Here is a 23279-nt window from a genome sequence, read left to right on the forward strand (position 1 = left end):
AATTAATATATCCAATATTAGCTTTGTGGAATTAGCAGGATTAGGGTACCTCTTTCAAGAACACTGGTTAAATTTCATGATTTCAATAGATGACCAATAGCTATTATTATGTACCTCCCCCCGCTTTTTTTTTCTGCAGAAGTTAAAAAGTTTGTTTGACTCACAGGTCACCAAGAGATTGATTAGAGGCCTCTCGACATCATTTGGGTTTGGATAAATCTGTAGGGCCACTTTACAGACTGTCTCCAACTCCTGATCCCACTGTGGTTCTTTCTGAATTGATCCAGGTCCCTGCTAGCAAGTGAAGCAGAAAGAATCCAGGCTAGTTGTGAGATGACATACAGCAGGCTGAGATGATGGGGACATTTCAGAACCAAGAGGAGGTGGCGGGCAGGACACAGACTTGTTTCTCCCACCTTGATGCCAACGTGGTCTGGGAGAGATCTCGAAGGGCAACGTCGAGGGGACTGCTAGCGTCAGCCAGGGCGCCGCGGTCCGTCGCCCCTCTCCGCGGGCGGGGAGCGGGCGGGGAGCGAGCGCGTGTGCGCGAGAGCGGCGGGCGGCGGCAGGAGGAGGCGCAGGCGCGCTGCTCGCCCGTCTGCAGCCCCGCGCCGAGCGCCGCGTCTCGGGAGTTGATGGCAGCACCACTGTGCGGCCGCCCGGCCGAGCGCGCAGCGCAGCCACACGCTGCTGCCCAGGGAGCGCCCAAGATGTGGGGGGACCGGGGCGGCAGCGGCTGTAGCAGCGCCAGGGACGGGGGCACGCAGCAGCCTCCGCTCGCTCGCCTGTCCTGACCTGCCTCGCTTGCCCCCGAAGAATGTCAGCCAAGTCTAAGGGGAAACCCTCCTCGTCCTGTCCAGCCGAGGGACCGCCGGCAGCCTCCAAAACCAAGGTGAAGGAACAGATCAAGATCATCGTGGAAGATCTGGAATTAGTCCTGGGCGACCTGAAGGACGTGGCCAAGGAACTTAAGGAGGTGAGAGGCGCGGGGGTGGGGAGGGAGTTCGGCGCCCTTCGACCCCTGCGGGGTCCCCTTCCCATTTTCGGCAGGGACCGCCAGATTTCCAAACTCCTGGGAAACTACAGAAAAGGCGCCTGCAGACGGACTTTCTTTGCTCCGGATACTCCTGAGAGGAGTTGTTGTTGCACTTTTTAATTTTTTTTTTTTTTTTAATCAGGAAGAAATCAACTAGTGTTTTAATCGATGGACCTGGGCTGGTGGGAGGGGTGAACGCACGCGTGTCTCTGAATCTGTGTGTGTGACGACGGCGGAGGGGGTTAGCTGGGGGTGTGTCGGCAGAGGAAGTCGTGAGCAGCCCGGCCGGAGCGTGCAAGATGCTCCTCTCCTGCCCTCTTGCTTCCCCAGAGTCCTTTGGCAAGTCCGCTGCCTATCTGGCAGCCTCCCCAAGTCGGGGCTGAAGAGGGGCCGGGTTCTGGGCCCTGGGCCAGATCAGGGAGGGCAGCCTGGGGGAAGCTTTGCTCAGACTCCCCTCCCTGTCTCCTGAGCCTTGCTGCAGGGAAGGCGACCCGGGCTGCTGGCAGCCTTGGGGCTAAGGAGGGGGATCTGGGACTTTCTCACTTTCTCAGTTCCTGAAGCATCCCCTGCTCTCCTCCGAATGTCGTTCCCAGTAACTCTGGGCCTTCCTGACACCCTACCTCTCTTTTCTTCCTTCCACCCTGTCGCCACTTGGCACTGAACCCGAGGAGCAGGACGCGCAGGAGAGTGTGTGTGTGGCCGGGGTCTTGCCACTGGCGTCGTGGCTCTCTGCAACTGGGACTGCTTCGGTTCTTCCCCCCTTTTCCTCTATCTCACTTATGTTCAGCCCTACTCCCGCCCGCCCCTAGCCCCAGGTGATCCAGATGGAAAGAAGCAGGGAAGGTGTCAGGGTTGAGGCTGCGTAACTCAGGCGGCGGCTCCGGGCGGGGGCGGGGGCCGGGCTGGGAGGGGTGGGGTCTCCCGAGCCAGGCTGGCTGCGGGCGGCGTCGCGGAGCTGGTGGCAGAGTCCCAGCGCGCCGCTCACTACTGAATGGGCTCCTGGTGCGGTTCTCGGTGAGGGAGTCCGTAGCTCCGCTTGCGTGAGAGCTAAGACTGGAACTTCGAAGGTGGTGGTGGCTGCAGCGGGAAAAGAAGGGGTGGGGCGCAGTCTAGGTCCAAAATTGTAATCCTGTTTCTGAAGCCAAGGGGGAGGAGACTGAGGGTTGTTTGGATGACTGGCCTCTAGAGATTAACCTCCTGTATTCAATTTCCAAACCAAATTTCAAGAGCCCCGTCGTCTTCCTTCCCTCCCCCCATTACCTCTATGAACTGAACTCCGCATTTGTTACCTAATATAAGTCTGTTAAAATGGGCCATTCGTGGCCAGGGTTAAGTTTGCCAATGGCAAATGTCGTTCCTGTAGGTTACTCCACAGACAGAACATAATTACTACTGAGGTCCGGAGAGTGGCTGTTCATATAGATTCAGGGATAAAACTTGTTCGTGTTTTCAGGGTTTCTCTAGGATTATTGCTTCACAACTGGTTGACAGATGGTGGGGTTATGCATTGAAATTCAATTCTAAAAATGCTGTCCCTTTCTTTGTTATTCTTTTATATGACATCTTTGGCAGACTGTGTTTTCATCTGAAACATTATGGCGTTTTAAAAAATGAAATTGGGCATATTCCTTTCGGCAGAATTGTGCTTAATAATTGGTAAGGTTTCTATGGGGAATGTAGAAAACCTACAGCGGCACAGAAACGTATTTACTGTTATCATGAGGCTGAGACTAAAAGAAAGGTAGTTAAGCAGAATTCTGCATCTGTGAGCCATACTTCCTTATGTTATAATGCCAGTCCACTCACTTTTTTTGCACAGAATAAATGACAAGAAACTACACATGGTCCTGGTTTTACTTTGCATCATTATTTATGGACATTTAGAGATCAAGTAGATCTGTAGTGAAATCTTCAACCTCCCTGTGGTTATTGGGTAGAATCACAAAAATGTAAATCAGGAAATCTGTTGATACCACTTTCTGTGTCTTCATTACTGAAGATTTTTTAAGGTGAAAAAAAAAAGGTTGTTTATAAGAGGAATAGAAAGCAGAGATACTGTACAACCCAGTAGATGAAAATATATAACAGATCTAGAGATACAATTTTGACTCAACATTTTGGAATATTTGTTTGCCTTAAGGATCTGTTTGAGTAAAAATCTCACCATGAAACTGAAATTTATGACTGATAAATAATGTGATGTGATTGTTAATTACTTTTGTGGGGTATCATCATCCTAGATTTGCACAAGGAAGTGTACCTACTATGGCCAAATCCCAAAACATTGGCTATTCATATAATACGAAGGAAAGTATTTTGAGAACAAAGTATTTATAGGGCATGTTTAACCTATGACATCTTGCAGTTGTCCAGCATGTATCTTTTTAGGATAATCCTGCATATGTGAGTGAACATGTCTTTGGTATAGTTTTGGATAAAGAAATAACAAAACTTCGTATATTACAAAGCTTGTTGGTTTCTGTAAATGAATGTTGCTATTCATCAGTTGTCATATTCAATATTCTGGCAGCTTAAAATGAGTACGTGTTAAATATACACTGCTATATTTAGAATTCTAACTCCTTTATTGGCAATGCTATGCTTTTAGACCATAATATATTTTAATATAAATTATCGGTGAGTTCTTCTTAACTTGGGACAGAAATTAAAAAAGTAGTTATGACTGTATCACTATGTCAGTCATCACATAGTATTTGTTTCTTCTTTCTGCTTTCAAAAAATATCTAGTTAAAATGCAATCTTCTTTAATTCTGTTCTTTGTTTTTGCATAATTTCTGCACCAACAATATTAAACTTTGGTTTGAGGTTATTTTGATATTGCTTTTCTTCATGGAAGTTCTCTGGGCTTAAGTCATCTGAAAACTCAGGTAGTAGAATAGATTCAAACATAATAGTAGTTGCCTGAAACACTTTAATAAATAGTGACAAAACTCCAGTCTGCTCAGCAAGCTGAGTTGTTATTTTGGGTATCTGTTTTATGATTATTTCGTTCTAATTGCTTAATCAGTTATAATTGGATTATATATTAGAAGCAGAGGAACAGGCTTTCTAGAAAGTCCAAGAGCAGCCTTATTCTACTGTCAGAATTTAGTAAAATCTCAAACAATTTGACTTTTCAGAAATAATATGGGTCCTTTAGTTTTCTATGCAATTAATTTATTGGAAAAGCCTTAAATATAATTCAGTATACTTATTGAGCACCTACCATGTTCAAAGTACTAATACCACCTTTTTAATTGCCACCAAGATGAATAAAGCATCGTTTCTGGTCTCAGTGAGCTCCAAAGGTTAGGTAGGGATATATTTATCCTGTCTTTCAACCTCAGCGCTATCAAAAGGCATTGTGGCCTTTAGTGGCCACTCTCACTGCAGGCTTGGGGAAATCGAGAATTGAGAATAAGAATGAGTATATGCTGATTTATAAAATGATACATGCTGCATACTTAGTAGTATGGCAAGTCTTTGATGAAGAAAGAAGCTTAAAAAGATTAAAATATATGAATTTTGAGAAATTTGCAGGTGATTTAGTTTGTCATGATTAACATGAATGGATCAATACCATATACAGGAGATAACATGTTCAAATGTTGTAACTAAATATTGAAGATTTCCATTAAAGGTGAGTCTTTTGGAGAAATGGAGAGTTAAAAAGGAAGATTTTGAATTCTTCTTTTTCTTAATGTAAATTAGGTTTTAAGAGATAGTCAGAAGGTAAAAGGAAATAGGTTTGGACTACATGAGTAATCCACGTTGCATTTTTCTACACATTGAAAAAAAAAATAAAAAGAAAATAGTAGTGAAACTCTAGAGTTTTAGGGATAAAATTAACCGTAACTGGTAGAGTAGGTGTGAGTGATACTTTTTCACTATGAAATGTAGAAACAAGGCAATTGCTTTTTAAAATATTTCTGAAGTAATCTAATGCCTTTGAGTAGCAATATGCCTGTTCTTTTATGAAGATCTCACTGGTAAACTGTTTTGCATTAAATTCAGGTATTAATATGGGATCACATATCTTACTGGTCACAGTGACACTGGAATCTCTAATAATCAGCCTTTTATCTGGAAACAAAATTAATTGCAGCTTTAGCGGGATTCTCTTCTAGTTTAGACTTGTTATAACCTTGAGCTTTTCTTGTAGTGTTTATTTTTATGATTTGAAGCAACAAAGCTACTATATGAGTTGAAAAAACATTTATATATATAATTTCTTGAGAGGCTCTCTGAGTAGACATGACTCTAACGGAGGAACAAGTTAAAATAAGTTGTTTTGTTGTTGCCTTAGAATCACTCAGTGACTGGATCTCCATTGATGAGAAGTATGTCAGCATTGTTGCCATGGACTGGAAAGCACCCATAATTTGTCTTATAGTGGCATAAACTGAAATAAATTTAAGTTGAATTTTGAAAAATTCGAAACCCATAGGAAACAGTCTGATTTGAACTGATGAAAACAGAATTAACAATTATCTGAAAAATATTTTCACTTTTATTTTTTATTTTTTATTTTTTTAATTTATTTATTTTTTTTGAGACGGAGTCTTGCTCTGTCACCCAGGCTGGAGTGCAGTGGCGAGATCTCAGCTCACCTCAAGCTCCGCCTCCCGGGTTCACGACATTCTCCTGCCTCAGCCTCCCGAGTAGCTGGGACTACAGACGCCCGCCACCTCGTCCGGCTAGTTTTTTTGTATTTTTTAGTAGAGACGGGGTTTCACCGTGTTAGCCAGGATGGTCTTGATCTCCTGACCTCGTGATCCACCCATCTCGGCCTCCCAAAGTGCTGGGATTACAGGCTTGAGCCACCGCGCCCGGCCTATATTTTCACTTTTAAATGTTCCCTCTTTTAATGTCTTAACCACTTGATATTCTATAGTTTGTTGTTCTGGAAAGTCCTACTGAGTATTTTTTGGTTAATGAGCCCATGCATAAAAAATTCATTACAAGAAAAAATTATAGAGAATAATCTTGGAAGTATTTTCTTTTTGTTTGAGACAGTCTTGCCCTGTCACTTAGCTTGTAGTGCAGTGATAGAGATCTTGGCTCACTGCAGCCTCCATCTCTTAGGCTGAAGGAGTCTTACCAGCTCAGCCTTCTGAGTAGCTGGGACTACAGGCATGCGCCACCATGCCTGGCTAATTTTTAATTTTTTTTTTTTGGTGGAGATGGTATCTTGCTATGTTCTCCAGGCTGGTCTTTAACACCTGTCTTGAAGTCATCCTCCTGCTTAGGCCTCCCAAAGTGCTTAAATTATAGGCATGAACACCATGTCCACCCCAAAGTATTTTCCAGGTTCTAAAGTTGTGAATAAATAGAATTTAGTAGTTCTTTTAATTGTAGCAATAGTCATACTTTTATTACTTTATACAACAGTCTACCTCCCCAAATTGTGGTATATTTACCAAATGCTAAAATGCCCTAAAATTTTTCTTTACTTAGGCATGATGGCCTAGCATGTTACCAAAAATAATTTTGAGAACATAAACATAGCCAGTAATCATCCATCATTGTCTATTTCCAATGAGTTAAAACATTCAACACTTAGAGGATTAGCTGATAAGAAATTCAAGCAGCCTTAAAGTAATAGACAATGTGTTTCAGGAAATAGTGAAGTCGTAGATAATAAAGCCCGTCTAATAGGTTTCATTATTACCTGAATTATGTTATTTTCACCCTTGCTTCTCTGAGGATCTCAGGTACTTAAATCTAAATATAGAAAAAGAGATAGAAATGCAAGTTGGAGCAAAACATATTTTCCCAAACTATAGAACTTTCCTTCTGTAGAATAGTTTATGAAAAATTTCAGGGTCAATTTTTGAGAATTCGCGTAATAAAATTCCAGTAGGTCGCTGATGCAACTCTGATTGAAATATACATAACTGACATCAAGCTGCAAATACAAAATTAACAAACAACAAAGGGCACTATTAAAAAAATCAAATTTATTTTTTCTGATGTTAGAAGCAGTACATGAATATTATAGAAAGTTTGCAAAAATCTAAAGAAATATAAAAGAGAAAATAAAAATTATCTGTAGTACCACATAAAAATAGATATACTAAGCATTTTGTTATATTTCCTTTTAGTCTTTTTGTATGCATATTTTAACATAGATGAAGTTATACAAAGTTATAGATTATAAACAATGACATTTTCTACTTTCTTGAATAATATAGATCATAACTATTACACAGATTTGCTGTAAGTTACTTCATACTTCTCTTAATGTTGGATAGTCTATTTATTTCCAGCTTTTCATGGTTATTAAATATCACTAGAAAGAGGAGTTTTGGCAATATGAATAGCTAACAGAGGTCTTACTCTCTGCCAGGTACTCTTCTCAGTGCCTTTATCTATATTAAATTATCTAATTCTCAGAACAGATAGATGAGGAAGTTACTAATATTGCCGATTTTACAGATAAGAAATCTGAGGTCTGAGATATTAAGTCATTTGCCCAACTCACTTGACTTGTAAGTGGAGAAGTGAAGTTTCATTGCCAGATAGCTTGGTGTCAGAGAACAGCATTGACCACCAAGCTCTATCACGTTTCCTAATTGTTTTTAAACATTTTCTTAGAAGTCAAGGATCTAAAAGCTTTATAATTCTCAATTCATGTTGCCAAACTGTCTTCCAGGGAGTTTTCACAAATTTTTGCTTGCAGCAGCAGTATATATGTGGACACTGTTTCTTAAATTGGGAGTGAAGCTAATAAACCATTTCGTTATTTCATTAAGGCTTGCTGTAGTTTATTAACTTCATGGTAACAGTCATTGTTTTTGTGGGTTGCAGAAAACAGTATTGAGACAAAATTAATACTGAGTAAATTAGACCTTGCAATTTAAAATTTGCAAATAAAGAGGTGCTGTGATTAATTACCTTTAGTTTATTCAACAAAAATGTTGATAAGAATATTACATAGCTGTTTAATATTCTGGCTGAGAAAATAAAGGAACAACTAGTATGGAAGCTTGTTGATATCTACCATTGTATATAATTGTTTCAAATGAATAAAAATAATTTGGAATGTATTATTCTCTTGTTGCTGTTAAATTACCTTAGAAGAGAGACAGTATCCTTAAATTTTCTGAGACATTTGGGGTTTGACAGTTTTCTTGTTTTCTGCTATGACTGAAGAATTAGAGAATCTTGTTGAATTCTTTACTAGGAGCAACATTGTTGAACTGGCTAATGATGTCGTATGTTTATTATAATTTGATTTCTTGTATTAACTTTAGTGCTGTCGATTATAAACCACCTCCTCTCTCCCACATATAAGGGGTATAAGAAATGGCCTTATTCTAAAATTGTTTTCTTTTCCAGTATATTATGAATAGAAATGTTTATTGTGTTAAAAGTTAGTGTTCATTTGGAGAATGACTCTGAATTAAGTTTCCCACAGGAACTGGGAACCCAAAGCCAGCAGTAATTCGTCTTTAAACAAGAACCAGAAAGTAGCATTAACTGAAATGAGAAAATAAAAACATATCTAATATTCAAATCAAAGTAGACTCACAAGGTAGTCTGTCAGCTCAGGACAAATGTTGTCTTGCTTATATGGGGTAAGCTATTTATTTATTTAGAAAGGAAAGACATGAGGATTCCAAAGGATTTAAACTCCCAGACCCCACTTTCAGACAAGAAATATTAACATTGTTAGGACTGAATTTATATTCATAATCTTTGTTTTCTCTCTTTCTACTTTGCAAATGGTACTTCAGATTGGTGTTTGAGATAAATGTTTACTTGCAGAATAATTGAAATTTGGCAAATTACATACTTATGCTCAATGAAACAGTTATGATGTTTAGGACACTATAAATAGATTTTCAGCTACAGATAACATATGTCATCCTTGTCTGGAAAAAGCAAATTTGATGATTTCTGACAGGTTCTTTCTCTAGTACCACACAAATGGTAACAGATATATTGGTGTGCATATACCCCTTTCATAATATCACATCTTATCTCAAGATTTCAAACTGTATGTTTATATGAGAGAAAAACATTGGGTTAAAAAATATCAGTCAAATTAATTGCCTTCTAGCATCAGTGGTTGTTAATATTCCCCCTACCCCCATATCACAAACCCCTTCAAAAGAAGGAAAAAAAAGTTGGGATTATTTCTTCTGGAACAAAATGTCACACAAATGTGGTTCCTGCGCATGTTCAGAGAATCTTGGGTGGGTGGGATGACTCAGGTAAAGAGACAAAACAAGTGGTTGATTGCCATTTTATTTTTTAGAAGTTTTAGCTAATTGTTTGAGGTTCAGCTCCATAATTTTCAGAATTAAAAGTCATGGCTCTACAAGAAGAAAAAAAAGAAATACTGATGGCTGTGGTTTGATGTTTTTTATGTAGGGTAAAAAAATGAGTGGTGTATCAACAGTTTATTTCTCTTAGAATGTGATGTCAGTGTGAAAATAGATAGTATATTTATAATTCACTACTTTGCAAAAATTGTAGGATGTTGTGTGTCTAAAGGTTAACTCTCTCATTTGGTTGTTTCTTATGATGTGTGCCATAGTATATCAGTAAATAGATGGACAAAAAGTTTTCAGAACTCAATGTAAATTAAGCATATTCTCTTCTTAAAACTGATTCCAGAACAGCATTTTTCTTTATTTTATTATTTTCCTGTGTGACATTAACATGAATTATGAAAGACATATTGAATTATTGATATGTGTAAGTCACTATGCTAAAGAAAGTAAAAGATGCAAATATGAATAAGCTTAGTGATCTGCCCTTGAAGTAACTATTTTCTGTTTACTTCTGACGACAGTGATAACACTGTAGGCTGACTATTATTAATTGAGATAACTTTGTAATTTTAAAGCCCAAATATCAGAGATATATTTGTTTATTCAATTATATATATATATAAAATAAAGTATAAATTTGGTTGTCTATTGCACTGATCGATGTTTTTGATAAATGTTTGGGGTTATCTTTTTTTTAATAGGAGAATTTTAGTCTGTGTTACTCAGTAAGGTAGCATAGTATAGAAGGGTGAGAGCGCAAACTCTGAAGTCAGACTGCTTTTTTTTCAAATTGCTCTGCTGTGCAATATTGAGCACATTATTTAATTTCTGCTTTCATTTTCTCCTTAGCGTGGCGATAGTGACAATGTTACGTGCAGTATAAGTTGGTTACAAAGATTAAATGAGTTCTTTGTAGAACGTTTAGAATAGTTCCGATGCATAAAGCAAGCATTGTATGTGTATCTGTCGTTATTATTATTATTTGAATTTGTCTGAGCCCCTTTATTCATTTATTCAACAAGCAGTGTTTAACACCTACTGTATACCAGGCACTGTTCTAGTTTCTAGGGATATAGTGGGGAACAAAACAGACAAAATTCCTTCATGGAGTTTACGTAGTGGATGGTAAGGGCATGGGGAAGATAGGTCAGTAAAATAAACACCAGTTTACATCAAATATTAGAAGGTGTTCGATCTTATGAAGTAATGAAAGATTATAATGGGATAAACAGTGATGAGGAGGAAGTGCAATTTTAAATAGGATTGTCCAGAATAAGCCTCAGTGAGAAAGCGGCATGGCGGCACTGGGGGGAAGGCTTGAAGGCAAAGGAGCAAGCAGTAAGGAAATCTAGGGGAGCATTTTCCCAAGTAGGAAACAGCAGCCCCAGGGGCCTTATAGTGGGCAAGTTTTCCATGCATTTGCAGCAGAACAAGGGGCCAGGGTGGCAGGAGAGGAGGAGCAGGGCAAGAGTAGCAGTGGTAAGGTCAGATGGATATGGGGGACATGTCTAAGGATTTTGACTCTTCCTTGGACTAAAATGGGACTTTTGAGCAGAGAGGTGACTAAATCTGTTATACTTCCATCTTTTTACCTTTAATCTCTGGCTCAGGGTTTCTCCAACTCTGCACTGTTGACGTATTGAGTGAATAATTCTTTGTTGGGGGGATTGTCCTGTGCATTGTAGGATGGTTGGCAGCATCTACAACTAGATGCCAGTAGCAACCAAAAATTTTGATGTGACCATGGAAAATGTTTCTAGATGATGCCAAATGTCCTCTTTCCACTTTGCAGTCATAGCACTAGGAACCCAAAGGGCTACTTTGAGAACTACTGCTCTTGCTCTTCCATCTTATTCCATATTACTTAATACTGCTTTTGCTACCTGCCTTTTTCTTTCTTTATGCCTATCCATCAAGCATTGAGACTTCATGTCTCTTTCATGTCTTGTATTTGCTATCTTTTTAAAATACCATTATTTGTATTTTTCTTTACATTTACCTCATTCTTTTTTCCTTAATTCAACCTACTTTAAAAATATGCCTTCCAATTTCCATCCACCACTTCAATTTTCTTGCTTTCCATTTTTTTCACAATGAAATAAAAGTTAAATTGATAATTTGTAAGGGATTTGGGTAAATATGTGTGTTTTAGGATTGGGGAGAAAAAAGGAGAAACTCAGAAGGAATGAAGGGAGCAGTCGAGGCTGAGCTGTTTGTCTTCTTGCCAGGTAGTTTGTGAGTGAGATCAGAGGCAACCTTGATTAGTGGAAGGACTTTTGTCTCATCCATCAATTAGTCTTATGCCGCTTCTGCCGTTTTCATTTCTGTAGACAGAAGATAATTTAGAATGGTTTCACTGCTGTCTAGTAGGGGACAAATTACAGATGATGATGATACTGATGACTGACAACTGTTAAATGCTCACTGTGTACCAGGGACTCTTGTGAGTTAACTACTTTAATCCTCATAGCCACCCTTTGAGGTACCTGTAATTATTCTATAGGTGAGGAAGCACAGACAGAGAGGTTAACTAAGAGCAAGTGTTGGAGTTGATCTCTTGATATTTCGCCCTTTAAGCCGAAGTCCATGACCTGCTTCCCAATTCCTGGCAGCCACACAGTCGCTCTGCTATTTTTCAGTCTTCTAACTTCAACATAATTTCTTTTTACTCTTTTTCATCTTCTGCTTTCTTTAAATCATGTCTCTTTTTCCTTTCTTGTTTTTCTCCTTTCTTCTCAACTTTCTGTCTTCCTTTTTTTCTTCTGTTTTTTTCTGCCATTTGCTTCCTTAACTTCTTTGAAATCCATACCTTATTTACTCATTAAAATTTTTTTTGACACTTTGGGAGGCAGAGGTAGGAGGATTGCTTGAGGCCAGGAGTTCAAGACCAGCTTAGGCAACAGAGCAAGACCCTGTTTCTGTAAGAAATGAAAAATAAGCTGGATGCTGTAGTACGTGCCTATAGTCCCAGCTACTCTGGAGCCTGAGGTGGGAGGATCGCTTGAGCCCAGGAGTTCAAGGTTCCAGTGAACTGTGACCATGCTCCTGCATTCAAGCCTGGGTGACAGAGAAAGATTCTGCCTCAAAAAATAAAAATAAAAATAAACCCAGAAAAATATTTCTTTTATTGCCTACTGTATGCAGGGTACTGGGCTAGTCCATATGGATAAAATAGTCAGCAAAACATATGTAGCCCCTGCCATCTTGGAACTTATATTTTAGTAGAGAGACACTATTCAAATAACAATATAAATAATATTTGTGGTAGAGTATTAAGGGTTATAAAAGAAAATTACAAGATGCAACAAGAGTATATAATCCTTGTTAAGTCTTGTTGATTCTTGCTGAGAAGGGGATTTTGATTAGCTGCTTTCTTTCCCACTGCCACCTCTCTAATCCGTATGCTGTTAATTTCATGGATGGTATTTTAATAGCCCTAGAGCTCATTTATCTGCCTTTTGTTCTCCTCTGCCAGTTCATTCTCTAAACACTGCCAGATTAATCTAATGTGCTGCTTTCTTTGGGCCAGTCCCCTGCTTAAAAGATCACACACTATCTCCTATTACTTAAAATGTCAAATGACCAAACTCAGCCTTCCAGCCTGACATCCAATGGTCCAGTCTTTCTAATTTGGCATTATCTCTGTCTTTCCTTCAGTGAGTAACACAGAGACCATCCCAGACAATCTTGACATTATCACAATATTTTACCCAACTTGATATCTGTACCCCTTATGTTTATAATTACTACCCCACTATCTTGGATTTGCTTATGTCACTTCAAAGTTATTCCCTGTTTGTGCATTATTTTACGATCTAGTAATCTTTCTCTCTCTGTTGATTACTAACTATATAACCTTCAAGAAAACATTTTGAAAGTCTCACTGTTATTATCTGATCAGGAACTTGAACTTGAAAATTCAGTTCCATGTAATACTTATTAAGTACCAAAAGCCAATCGTTCTACTTGTATGTGAGAGCCCATTATCTCCCATTTACTCAAGAACATCATGAATAATCTTCCCCTATCTCTCATATACCATCATTGTTTTCTCTGTCCCCTAAATGATTCCTATCAGCATACAAATGAAACAAGTATTAAAACCCTTTCTTAAGCCCTCTTCCCCTAAAAATTACCATCTGATTTCTTAGTTCTTCTTTAAAAAATAAAAATTTTAAAAGAAGTGAAAGAGTTCTCTGTACTTGCTGTCACCTGTTTTCTCCTGTTCTTTCCTAAATCCACTCCAGTCAGATCTATACTCTCACTACCATACCAAAACTGCCTCTATCAAGGTTGTCAGTGACTGCATGTTATTTAATCCAATAGTCAACCCTCAGGCCTAATCTAGCAGCAGTTGACAGTCTCTTTAATAATCTTTCTTCACTTAGCTTGAAGAATTACCGTTTCATTTCACTGATTTTTCTTTTTGTTACCTTCACTTATTCCTCCTCTAGGATGTCTAAACCGAAATTTTCGTTCTTTAAAAAAGTACTCTTCTTGATATTTTATTCAGCCTTGTGGATAAATTCCATTTATATGTCTATGATTCCCAGCCCAAACCTTTTTTCTGAACTTGTGTAGCCAGCAGTCTACTCCCTATCTCTGCTTGGCTAAGAGACACCTTAATTTTGCCACGTAGCAAACTGAACCCAGATCTCCTCCCTCCTGCAAAACCTAATCCCATGCAGTTCTTCCCTCGTCAGTTGGTGTCATCTCCATCCTTTACACCTGGGAGTCATTATTAATTCCTCTTTCTCTCATGCGTTATGTTTAATTCACTAGAAAGCCTAGTTAGCCCCATCTTCAAAATGTTTCCAGAATCTGACCAATTTTTATCTCTTTCACTGTTACCATCCTGGTCCAAGCCACACATTATTTCTCACTTTGATTGCTACAATAGTCTCCTGACTATTCTCCTTCTCCTTCGCTCTCTTAAACCTTTCTCAGCATTATCAGTAAGGGTAAAGTTAGACCATGTTACTCTTTTCAGATCCTTGTAGCAGTTTCTCATTTTACTCAAAGTCAGAGCACTTACTGTGTCTATGAGGCCTTGCACAGTGGTCCTTTCCTTGTTATGGTTCTAATGTCCTCCCCTATTTACTACTTTCTCTGTGGCTCTCCTTACTTCAGGCTCAGTTGCAGTTGTCGGCTGTTACAGGAACAGATGCGCTAAGCACATTTTCATGCCTAAATCCCCACCTGAGCAAACACTCACCTCACTCAAACTTTGCTCCAGTGGCACCACACCGCAGACTGTTCGGGCAACTACACATGTTGTTGTATGCTGCCACATTTCCTGTTTTTCGTTCCTTTTTTCTTAATAATTGTCAGCGTTTCATATACTGAACAAGTTATTTCTCGTATTTATTATTGTTTCCTGCTTCCAGCTTCTGAAGGTCAGTGACGTATTTTTGTTCTCTTTTTGTATTTCAAGTTTCTAGAGCAGTGGCTGGCATGTAGTAGATGCTCATTAAATGAATTAATAAATTACCGATCTCTTTCAACTCTAAACTCATCCTTCTGAAGTTCTCAAGGATCAAACTGTTACCTTTTTCTTTCTACTGCAATCCAGTATTTGCAGAGAAGGAACAAGGAATAGATATTTATTAGATATTTCATATGGATTATTTATCTTCTTGCCCATTATATATGTTGGTAGTTTTTGGATTGGCTGAAGGGAGCTCTTGTTTCTCCTACTTTGATTCCATAATCTACTAGTTCATTAAACTCATCCCATTCCCATTCAACTCAACCCATGTCCTTATTTTTTGGAATAGACAAAGGATCTCTCAGCAATAGCTAGTACCTGAATGCTTACTGTGTGTCACAGTTTTGAGTTTTTTAAAAAATATTAGCTCATGAAGTCCTTACCCCTCTCATCTCCCAACCAGTGGCTCCCACGTTGTCCCTCCTATGTAGAAATTTTGGAGACATTGTGTCTATGTAAACCCTAAATGTGGCCTGGAATCTCAGGATTTCATCTTCAGACAAAAGTCTGACCCTGATTTAGGAGTGCCCATTTTTCTCTTTTGCCTAGGAATGTAATTTTAAACTCTTTGAAGTACTTAGAATTGTATATTCTAAATCAGACGTAATTCTACTTTCTTCTAATAGATATATAAACTAAAATGGGGAGAAAGTATGTCTACTTTTTACAACCTTCTTTGTTTTTCTGCTTCTTGAATATCGTGCATTTTTCTTGCCTTTAGACATTACCAATTTTAAATTAACTGGAAAATGACATTTAAAAATGGATATTGGATACTGTTTAAATAAGTTTTAAGCATTCTACTTATGTGCTTTAGAAATAAGCAAGCAGATTGGTAAGACCTGATGCAATTTAAAACACCGAGAAACTAGGTAATATCACTTTGGCTTCTTTTTCTTCTCTTTTATATACTCCCTCTAGTGTTCAAAAATATGGGTACTTACAATCAGCCTATTCAGATACGAAATAAAGTACTACAGTCGTTAAGGTAGAAAGAGGGCTTTCCTAACCTAATATTGTTTGGAGATTATACTATCAAGTTACTGAACTTTCAGTATATTGTATACGAACACATGCTGTCTTTCCTTGCTTGTGGGGATTGAGTCATGCGAGGCCTTTTCATATGCATTTTCAATCTGTCCACTTCAGTCAGGGAGACTATTGGACCTCTGTCTTTAGAGACCATACTATGTTGCAAACTCTCCCTCAGTTTTTATAACTGAAGTCCAGGTTTTAGTTGTGCAATCTGAATATGACATAAACCTCCCAGCATGCTAAATTTATGCAAAGAAAGAAATACTATGTACTGGAATAACCACTACTAGATTATTTTGAACACAGAAATTAAATAATCTAATGAGATCATTTTGCTTTAATATATTAAAATGTTATTTAAATATATTAATTTCAAACTGCTTTAACAAATCACCAAGAAATCCCTAGGAACAACAAATCAGAGAAAAAATATATACTATTGTCATTTAATATAGAATATTAATTGTTGCTAGCACATGTAAAGAAGAAGATAACTTTAAATTGTAAAAGTAACTTATTGCTGTTTACTGATTTTTTAAAATCAGGGACTAGTATTTGAATTAAGTTATTCTAAACTGACATCTGATAGTATTCAAATTTGTTTGATGCCCTGTAGTTTTTAAGTAACTTTGATACCTACTAGTTCAGTTAGTCATCGTTAGGCAAAGTAAAAAACATAGGATAAGTTACTTCCAATAATTTTCTGAGACATTGTTTCATAAGCTGTATTCACTTATGGAAGTACTTTATGTTATAATGATTAATTCATTTTAAAATAAAATTCAAAACTAGACATTCACCCTGTAACATTTTTTAGGGAGATTTATACTTGATACTGAAACCTTATTCGTAACAGGCTGCATTGTATGCCCTTGGGGAAACTAGCATTTGCTAAAATACAGAATAATATGGCACAGCATGAATGTTTATGATTGTTTCATTAATCATAGACAGTATGCACCAAAATATCCAAGAGTTTAACATCTGCTTCCTAACGTTACTAATACTCATAATGTCCAATGAATTCCAATACTCACCAATAACCTCTTAGTTCTATAGCTCAGGTAACCTAAGATTTACTTTGCATGAATACTGGATTAGCCAATAACATTTCTAGGATTTTATTTTTTGTAGGGAGGGAGATAGTTATCAGGAAAACATCCAAGACAATTTTTGCTCATAATGTTTTTCTTTTTGTGATTTCACTAAAAAGTGAAGTCATACTTAGTATACTGACAATGTAGTATTATCTAATGGAGTTAACTCCTGTAGTGTATAGATTAGCTGTTGCTTAGATTTGAAATATTTCTAACCATATTATGTTCTTTTTGGTTTCTGATAATGTGTCTGCAAACTGATGAAGAAAGAGATTTAATGAAAAAACACTGGCAACTGAACAGATGCAGAGAGCAAGGAAAAACAAGGAATGAAAAATATATTTAAGTCTTGTTTTGCATAAACAAGATACTATTGTTAAAATATTTAATGAACCTGCAGATAGGCCATTATTTACTAAGCTGATACAAGATGATGATTGTCTTAAATTGTGAGGAAAGTAAACCAGTTAAGTATTTTTTTATTAAGAAACTTTGATTTCCTATGCAATTATAATATTAAATGTTCTTTTTTCACTCTGTGCTAACAGTAAATAGATGAGGTCCGACTCACTTCATGTCTTCAGAAGTCTTCTTTTAAACCACACTAATCAAATTAGCATTGACTTGAAGTATTTTTCAATATAAAGTACATGGCAGGCAATACGTTAGCCCATCTAATTCCCTTTGATATTTGTGAATTTTCAGATTAAACACAGCTACTTTATAAATGTTTTAAAATATATCTTATTTCATTTTATTTTTTTTTTGGAGATGAAGTCCCACTCTGTTGTCCAGGATGGAGTGCAATGGCGTGATCTGGGCTCACTGCGACCTCTGCTTCCCAGGTTCAGGCGATTCTCCTGCCTCAGCCTCCTGAGTAGCTGGAATTACAGGCATGCACCACTGTGCCTGGCTAATTTTTGTATTTTTAGTAGAGATGGGGTTTCACTGTGTTGCCCAGGCTGGTCTTGAACTCTTGAGCTCAAGCATTCCGCCTGCCTTAGCCTCCCAAAGTGCTGGGATTACAGGTGTGAACCACCATGCCCGGCCCTTTTTAAAATATATCATTGCCAATGTTGTTTCCACTATTAGTATAGGAAAGGAATTTAACATACATGTATTGTATGCATAATAAAATTATGGAAGTCTTTGGAAGAGCTTCTGTTTTTTGAAAAATAATACTGTATTATTTTAATAACATTCCTTTTAATTGTAGAAAGCAGATTACATTAATCAATACAGTGGAATATGTTCGATTAACATGGCTAGAAATATAATTTAAAAATAAGATGTTTCTGCAAATTTAAGAGAAATTTTCTGACTAAAGTGGTGCTTCATGTACTGTGTCACAGAAACAGAATTTGGTTAGTGATAAAATTTTAAATTGTAGCAGTTTTGTGAAATTTGTTTCAATTTGCCTAGAATAATTTTCTGTTTCAAAATAAATTTTGAAATCGTTTAATGGTTATATTCAATTAGGTTTCCATTACACGAGAGAACCAAGAAGTATCTAACTTGATTTGGTCACAATCTGTCACTCTAAAGGGCAATTGACTAATGGTTCTTTTTAATTGTTGTTATGAGTGCCATAATTTTAATGTGTCTTTAGATGAACTTTAGCATGGGAGCAGAAATTGCGTATGTTATCTAATACAAAGAATGAAACATTTGTCACCTTTTTAAAAAATGAGCTTGTTGCCCACTGGACATTTTCTTTCTTTTTTTAAAAAAAATTTCAATTTTTATTTTAGATTTGGGGGTACATTTACAGGTTTTCAACATGGGTATATTGTGTGATGCTGAGGTTTGGAGTACAGTTGATCCCTTCACTCAGGTAGTGAGCATAGTACCCAACAGTTTTTCAACACTTTTCCCCCTTCTTCTCTCCCCCCACTAGCCCCCAGTGTTTATCACTGCTGTCTTTATGTCCTTGAGTGTCCAGTGTTTAGCTCCTGCTTATAAGTCAGAACATATAGTATTTGATTTTCTGTTCCTGTATTAATTTGCTAAAGATTATGGCCTCCGGCTGCATCCATGTCACTGCAAAGTACATGATTTCATTCTTTATTATGACTGTGTAGTATCCCATGGTGTATATGTACCATATTTTCTTTATCCAGTCCACCATTGATGAGCACCTAGATTGATTCCATGTCTTTGCTATTGTGAATCGTGATGCGATGAACATATGAGTGTGTGTGTTTTTTGGTAGAATGATTTATTTTCTTTTGGATATATACCTGGTAATGGGATTGCTGGATTTAATGGTAGTTTTATTTTAAGTTCTTTGAGAAATGTCTGACTGCTTTCCACAGTGACTGAACTAATTTATAGTTCCATGAGAGTAAGAACCTTGTATGCCTTTTATGTTATTTTACCCTGTTAACTTATGAAAGTGCCGATCATGTAGCAACATAGCAAAGTATATTTAATGAAGATTTATAAACATAACATTTTAAATTTTTTTCTTGACAAGTATATTTAGATGACATAGGATGAATAAGGAATTTTCAGTGTCTGAACAACTGTAATTTTAGTTTTATGTTAGCTCCCTTTGTGTCACTTTCATTATTTTAGAATTCAACTATATTATTGGTTATGGTAGGTTAGGTAGGTTAGGATATGCTGCAGGAATAAATCAACCCTGAAATTTCAGTGGTTTCAATCAACAAAGGTTTTTTTGTCTAAGACACTGTATTCTCCAGTGCAAGTTGGCTAGGAGCTCTACTCCAAAGAGTCACTCAGGAACCCAGCCTCCTGCAATACTCTATTTCAACATATGGTTTCCAGGGAAAAAGGAATGCAAGAATTCACACCCACACCTGTATATTTTAGTTTGTAAATGACACAGATTACCTGTGCATAGAGAACTGTATCCCCAAGTGAAATGCAAGAGAAATAAAGCCTTCTTATAAATCTATGATGAAAAAAAAATCAGTTTGGACTTGATGAACCCAGTATTGTCTTGGCCACAACTTTACTATTTTTGGATTCTTCCTTTTCAAAATAAGGTTTATGGAATATTTATTTTATCAGGTTTAACATACATACATACATACACACGCAGCTTCTCACAGAGGATTTGCTAAACTCAATACATTTGACATTATTTCTCAAATTTATTGGGATAAAGATTTTGATTTTCGGACACCATATGTCAGAGCTAGTATTCTGTGAAGCAGTTTTAGGAAACAGTGTTCTTGATCATGTCGATTGAATAAATATCAGAATGTGTCGCAAACAGAAGAAACTAATTTTTAATGAACTCTTTAGCCTATAGTAAATTCACAAATATATCAGCTTTTATTTTGCTTGTCAGTAAAATTTTAAATTAAAAAGTAAAATATTGTTTAGTTTATCATGAATATAAATTTCTGAGTATCTCAGATAGCGGATCTGGCCAAGAACCTGGAATTAAATGGGAAAAGAAATGCCTACAGTTGATGTAAATGATTCTTAACAAATTTGCATGAAGATCATGCACTCAAACTTACTTTATTTCAATCAGTTCCAACTTGGACTTAATTGGCACAGAATATTAACAATCTTAATTTTCAGTCTATAGTAGATTGTAGATACCAAATTAGAAGGGGTTGCAAGTTTTCTTTCCTTCTAAAAATTTTCATACTGTCAGAGGTATGAAACAGCATACAACTCAACAAAGGAAAAACCCAGGATAACATTTTTAAAAAGCAAGCATGTAGCTAACAATATTGTTTAATAGAAGAAAATATTCCTATTTCTTAACTACTCAAGTTATCTGAACAAAGTTTAATTACCGTTAGCATTCTCACTTTTAAAATGTGAGGCAAATGTGTAAAACGTTTGAAATGATTACCGATTCTAGTACTGAAAGTTAAAAAGGAAAATATATTTTATATATATATAATGTATAATAATTTATATTATATATAAAATATGTAATATAAGAATATTATATGTGAGATCTCATATAGAATATTCTATATGAGATCTTATATATAATATATAAGTATATTATATATACCAATCCTTATATATATTATATATCTTATATATTAGATATATTTTATATCTAATACATATTTATATAACTGTATATAAGATATATAATATATAGTATATATAAATGTATGTACAATATAATACATAATTGTATATTGTATATATGAAATATATACATTTATATATTATACTTATATACACATATATAAAATATATACACATTTATATATTTATATATTTTATTCCTAAAAACTGGAACCTTCAGAAACATGGGATTTTCAGAGCATATCATTTTTTTCCATCAATGTTAAATTGCAACACAATGTCATAATGCTGTCTGGAATTTGTAAAATAAAATCTGTCATACAGATTTTTTTCTTATTTTCTTTCCTAGTAAGATGATGGAATAATTAGGAAGTTGGTGTCTATTCTTGTAAGGAGTTGTTTTAAATAGTATACATACATATATTTTAATGTAATTTAATTTCTTGTATACTTTAATTCTCTGATTTAAAACATTGTATTTATTTTTTGTCGATAAAAATACATATGATTCCATGGGGGAAGGAATAGATAAGTTTTTTCTTTCTTGAACTTCTGGAAAATAAGCTTTACTCTGATTTAAATAGTATAGCTGATTGTCTGATTTTAGTATAATTATTTCACATAGACAACTTTTGTTAGCATTTTAAATGAGCAGTTAAGCACTCCTAATTTACAATTATAATGAAATACTAATTAACTTGCTAAACATTTATATTTTATGTCTTTTAGAAGAGTGGATTTGAAAGTATTTCTCTATTTTATATAATAATTGAGTTTTGTAAATGTGATATGCTTTTCTTTAAAATGTTTTGCATGGTTCCAAAAAAGTATTAGGATAAATATTGATCATCCTGTTTTAGACATTTTATTAATGAAATATTATAAAAAGACCATATATAATTAGGTATACTTTTCAGCATGTTTCTTAGAGGCATTTTGGTTAATGGCAAATGCCAACATTAAGCAGACATTAACATGATTATCTACATGTTTACAACATCTGCTATTTGTTCTTGCAATGGATTTGCTGAAGTTCTCTTAAATGGAAGCAATGATGTATTGTGCACAGAAAAGAGTAAACCACAGTGAACTGTTCATAATGAGTTACTAGTAGGACTTGCAGATGTTGGTGTAAACTATGCCTAGATTTAGTTTTTAATGTTTCCCTGGTGTCACACTGAGTATAGCATGAGGAGTCACTGGTAAAGAGTGGAAAATAACTTGAGATTAATTTTCTGGGAAATCTGTAAGCCTGACATTGAAAATGCATTATAAATACTATTTATACTATTTCTTAATCATTTTTTCTTCTTGTGAGTTCTGTGTTAACTTAGATACAAGACCTAAAGACATACACTCCTTCCTTCCTTCCTTCCTTCCTTCCTTCCTTCCTTCCTTCCTTCCTTCCTTCCTTCCTTCCTTCCTTCCTTTCTTCCTTCCTTCCTTCCTTCCTCTCTTTCTTTCTTGCCCTTCCTTCCTTCCTTCTTTCCTTCCTTCCTTCCTTCCTTCCTTCCTTCCTTCCTTCCTTCCTTCCTTCCTTCCTTCCTTCCTTCCTTCCCCTCTCTCTTTTTCTTTCTTTCTTTCTTTTTCTTTCTTCTTTCCTTTCTTCTCTTTCCCTCCCTCCCTCGCTTGCTTGCTTGCTTCCTTCCTTCCTTCCTTCCTTCCTTCCTTCCTTCCTTCCTTCCTTCCTCTCTCTCTCTCTCTCTCTCTCTTTCTTTCTTTCTTTCTTTCTTTCTTTCTTTCTTTCTTTCTTTCTTTCTTTCTTTCTTTCTTTCTTTCTTTCTTTCTTTCCTTTCTTTCTTTCTTTCTTTCTTTCTTTCTTTCTTTCTTTCTTTCTTTCTTTCTTTCTTTCTTTCTTTCTTTCTTTCTTTCTTTCTTTCTTCTTTTTCTCTTTCTCCTTCCTTCCTTTTCTTTCTTTCCTTTCTTCCTTTCTTGATGGAGTCTTGATCTGTTGCCCAAGCTGGAGTGCAGTGGCGCTATCTTGGCTCACTGCAACCTCTGCCTCCCGGGTTCAAGTGATTCTCTTGCCTCATACTCCCAAGTAGCTGGGATTACAGTCACCTGCCACCAAACCCAACTAATTTTTGTATTTTCAGTAGAGACGAGGTTTCACCATGTTAGCCAGGGTGGTCTCGAACTCCTGACCTCAGGCAATCTGCCCACCTCAGCCTCCCAAACTTCTGGGATTACAGGTGTGAGCCACAATGCCCAGCTGACCTACACTCTTTATTTTTATTGATTTCATTTTTTAAAACGATCTCCTATTTTAAGGAAATTATGTCACTTCCCAAATCATAAAACTTTGATAACAA

At 36.5% G+C, this 23279-nt stretch overlaps 1 protein-coding gene across 3 annotated transcripts in view; it reads left to right on the forward strand.

Moving 5' to 3' along the window:
* Positions 1–630: 630 nt before the first annotated feature.
* PRR16 (proline rich 16) overlaps positions 631–23279 on the forward strand; it is a 312506-nt gene continuing 289857 nt past the window's right edge. For all 3 annotated transcript variants that reach the window (XR_001445490.3, XM_015140636.3, XM_015140635.3), the window contains exon 1: positions 631–976. Coding sequence is in view for 1 of the 3 variants with exons in the window: in XM_015140635.3 (XP_014996121.2) it covers positions 818–976 (159 nt within the window). In the remaining 2 variants the exon portion in view is untranslated. The remainder of the gene's footprint in view (positions 977–23279) is intronic.

This window comes from Macaca mulatta, chromosome 6, assembly GCF_049350105.2.
Source record: "Macaca mulatta isolate MMU2019108-1 chromosome 6, T2T-MMU8v2.0, whole genome shotgun sequence".
Classification (NCBI taxonomy): Eukaryota; Metazoa; Chordata; class Mammalia; order Primates; family Cercopithecidae; genus Macaca; species Macaca mulatta.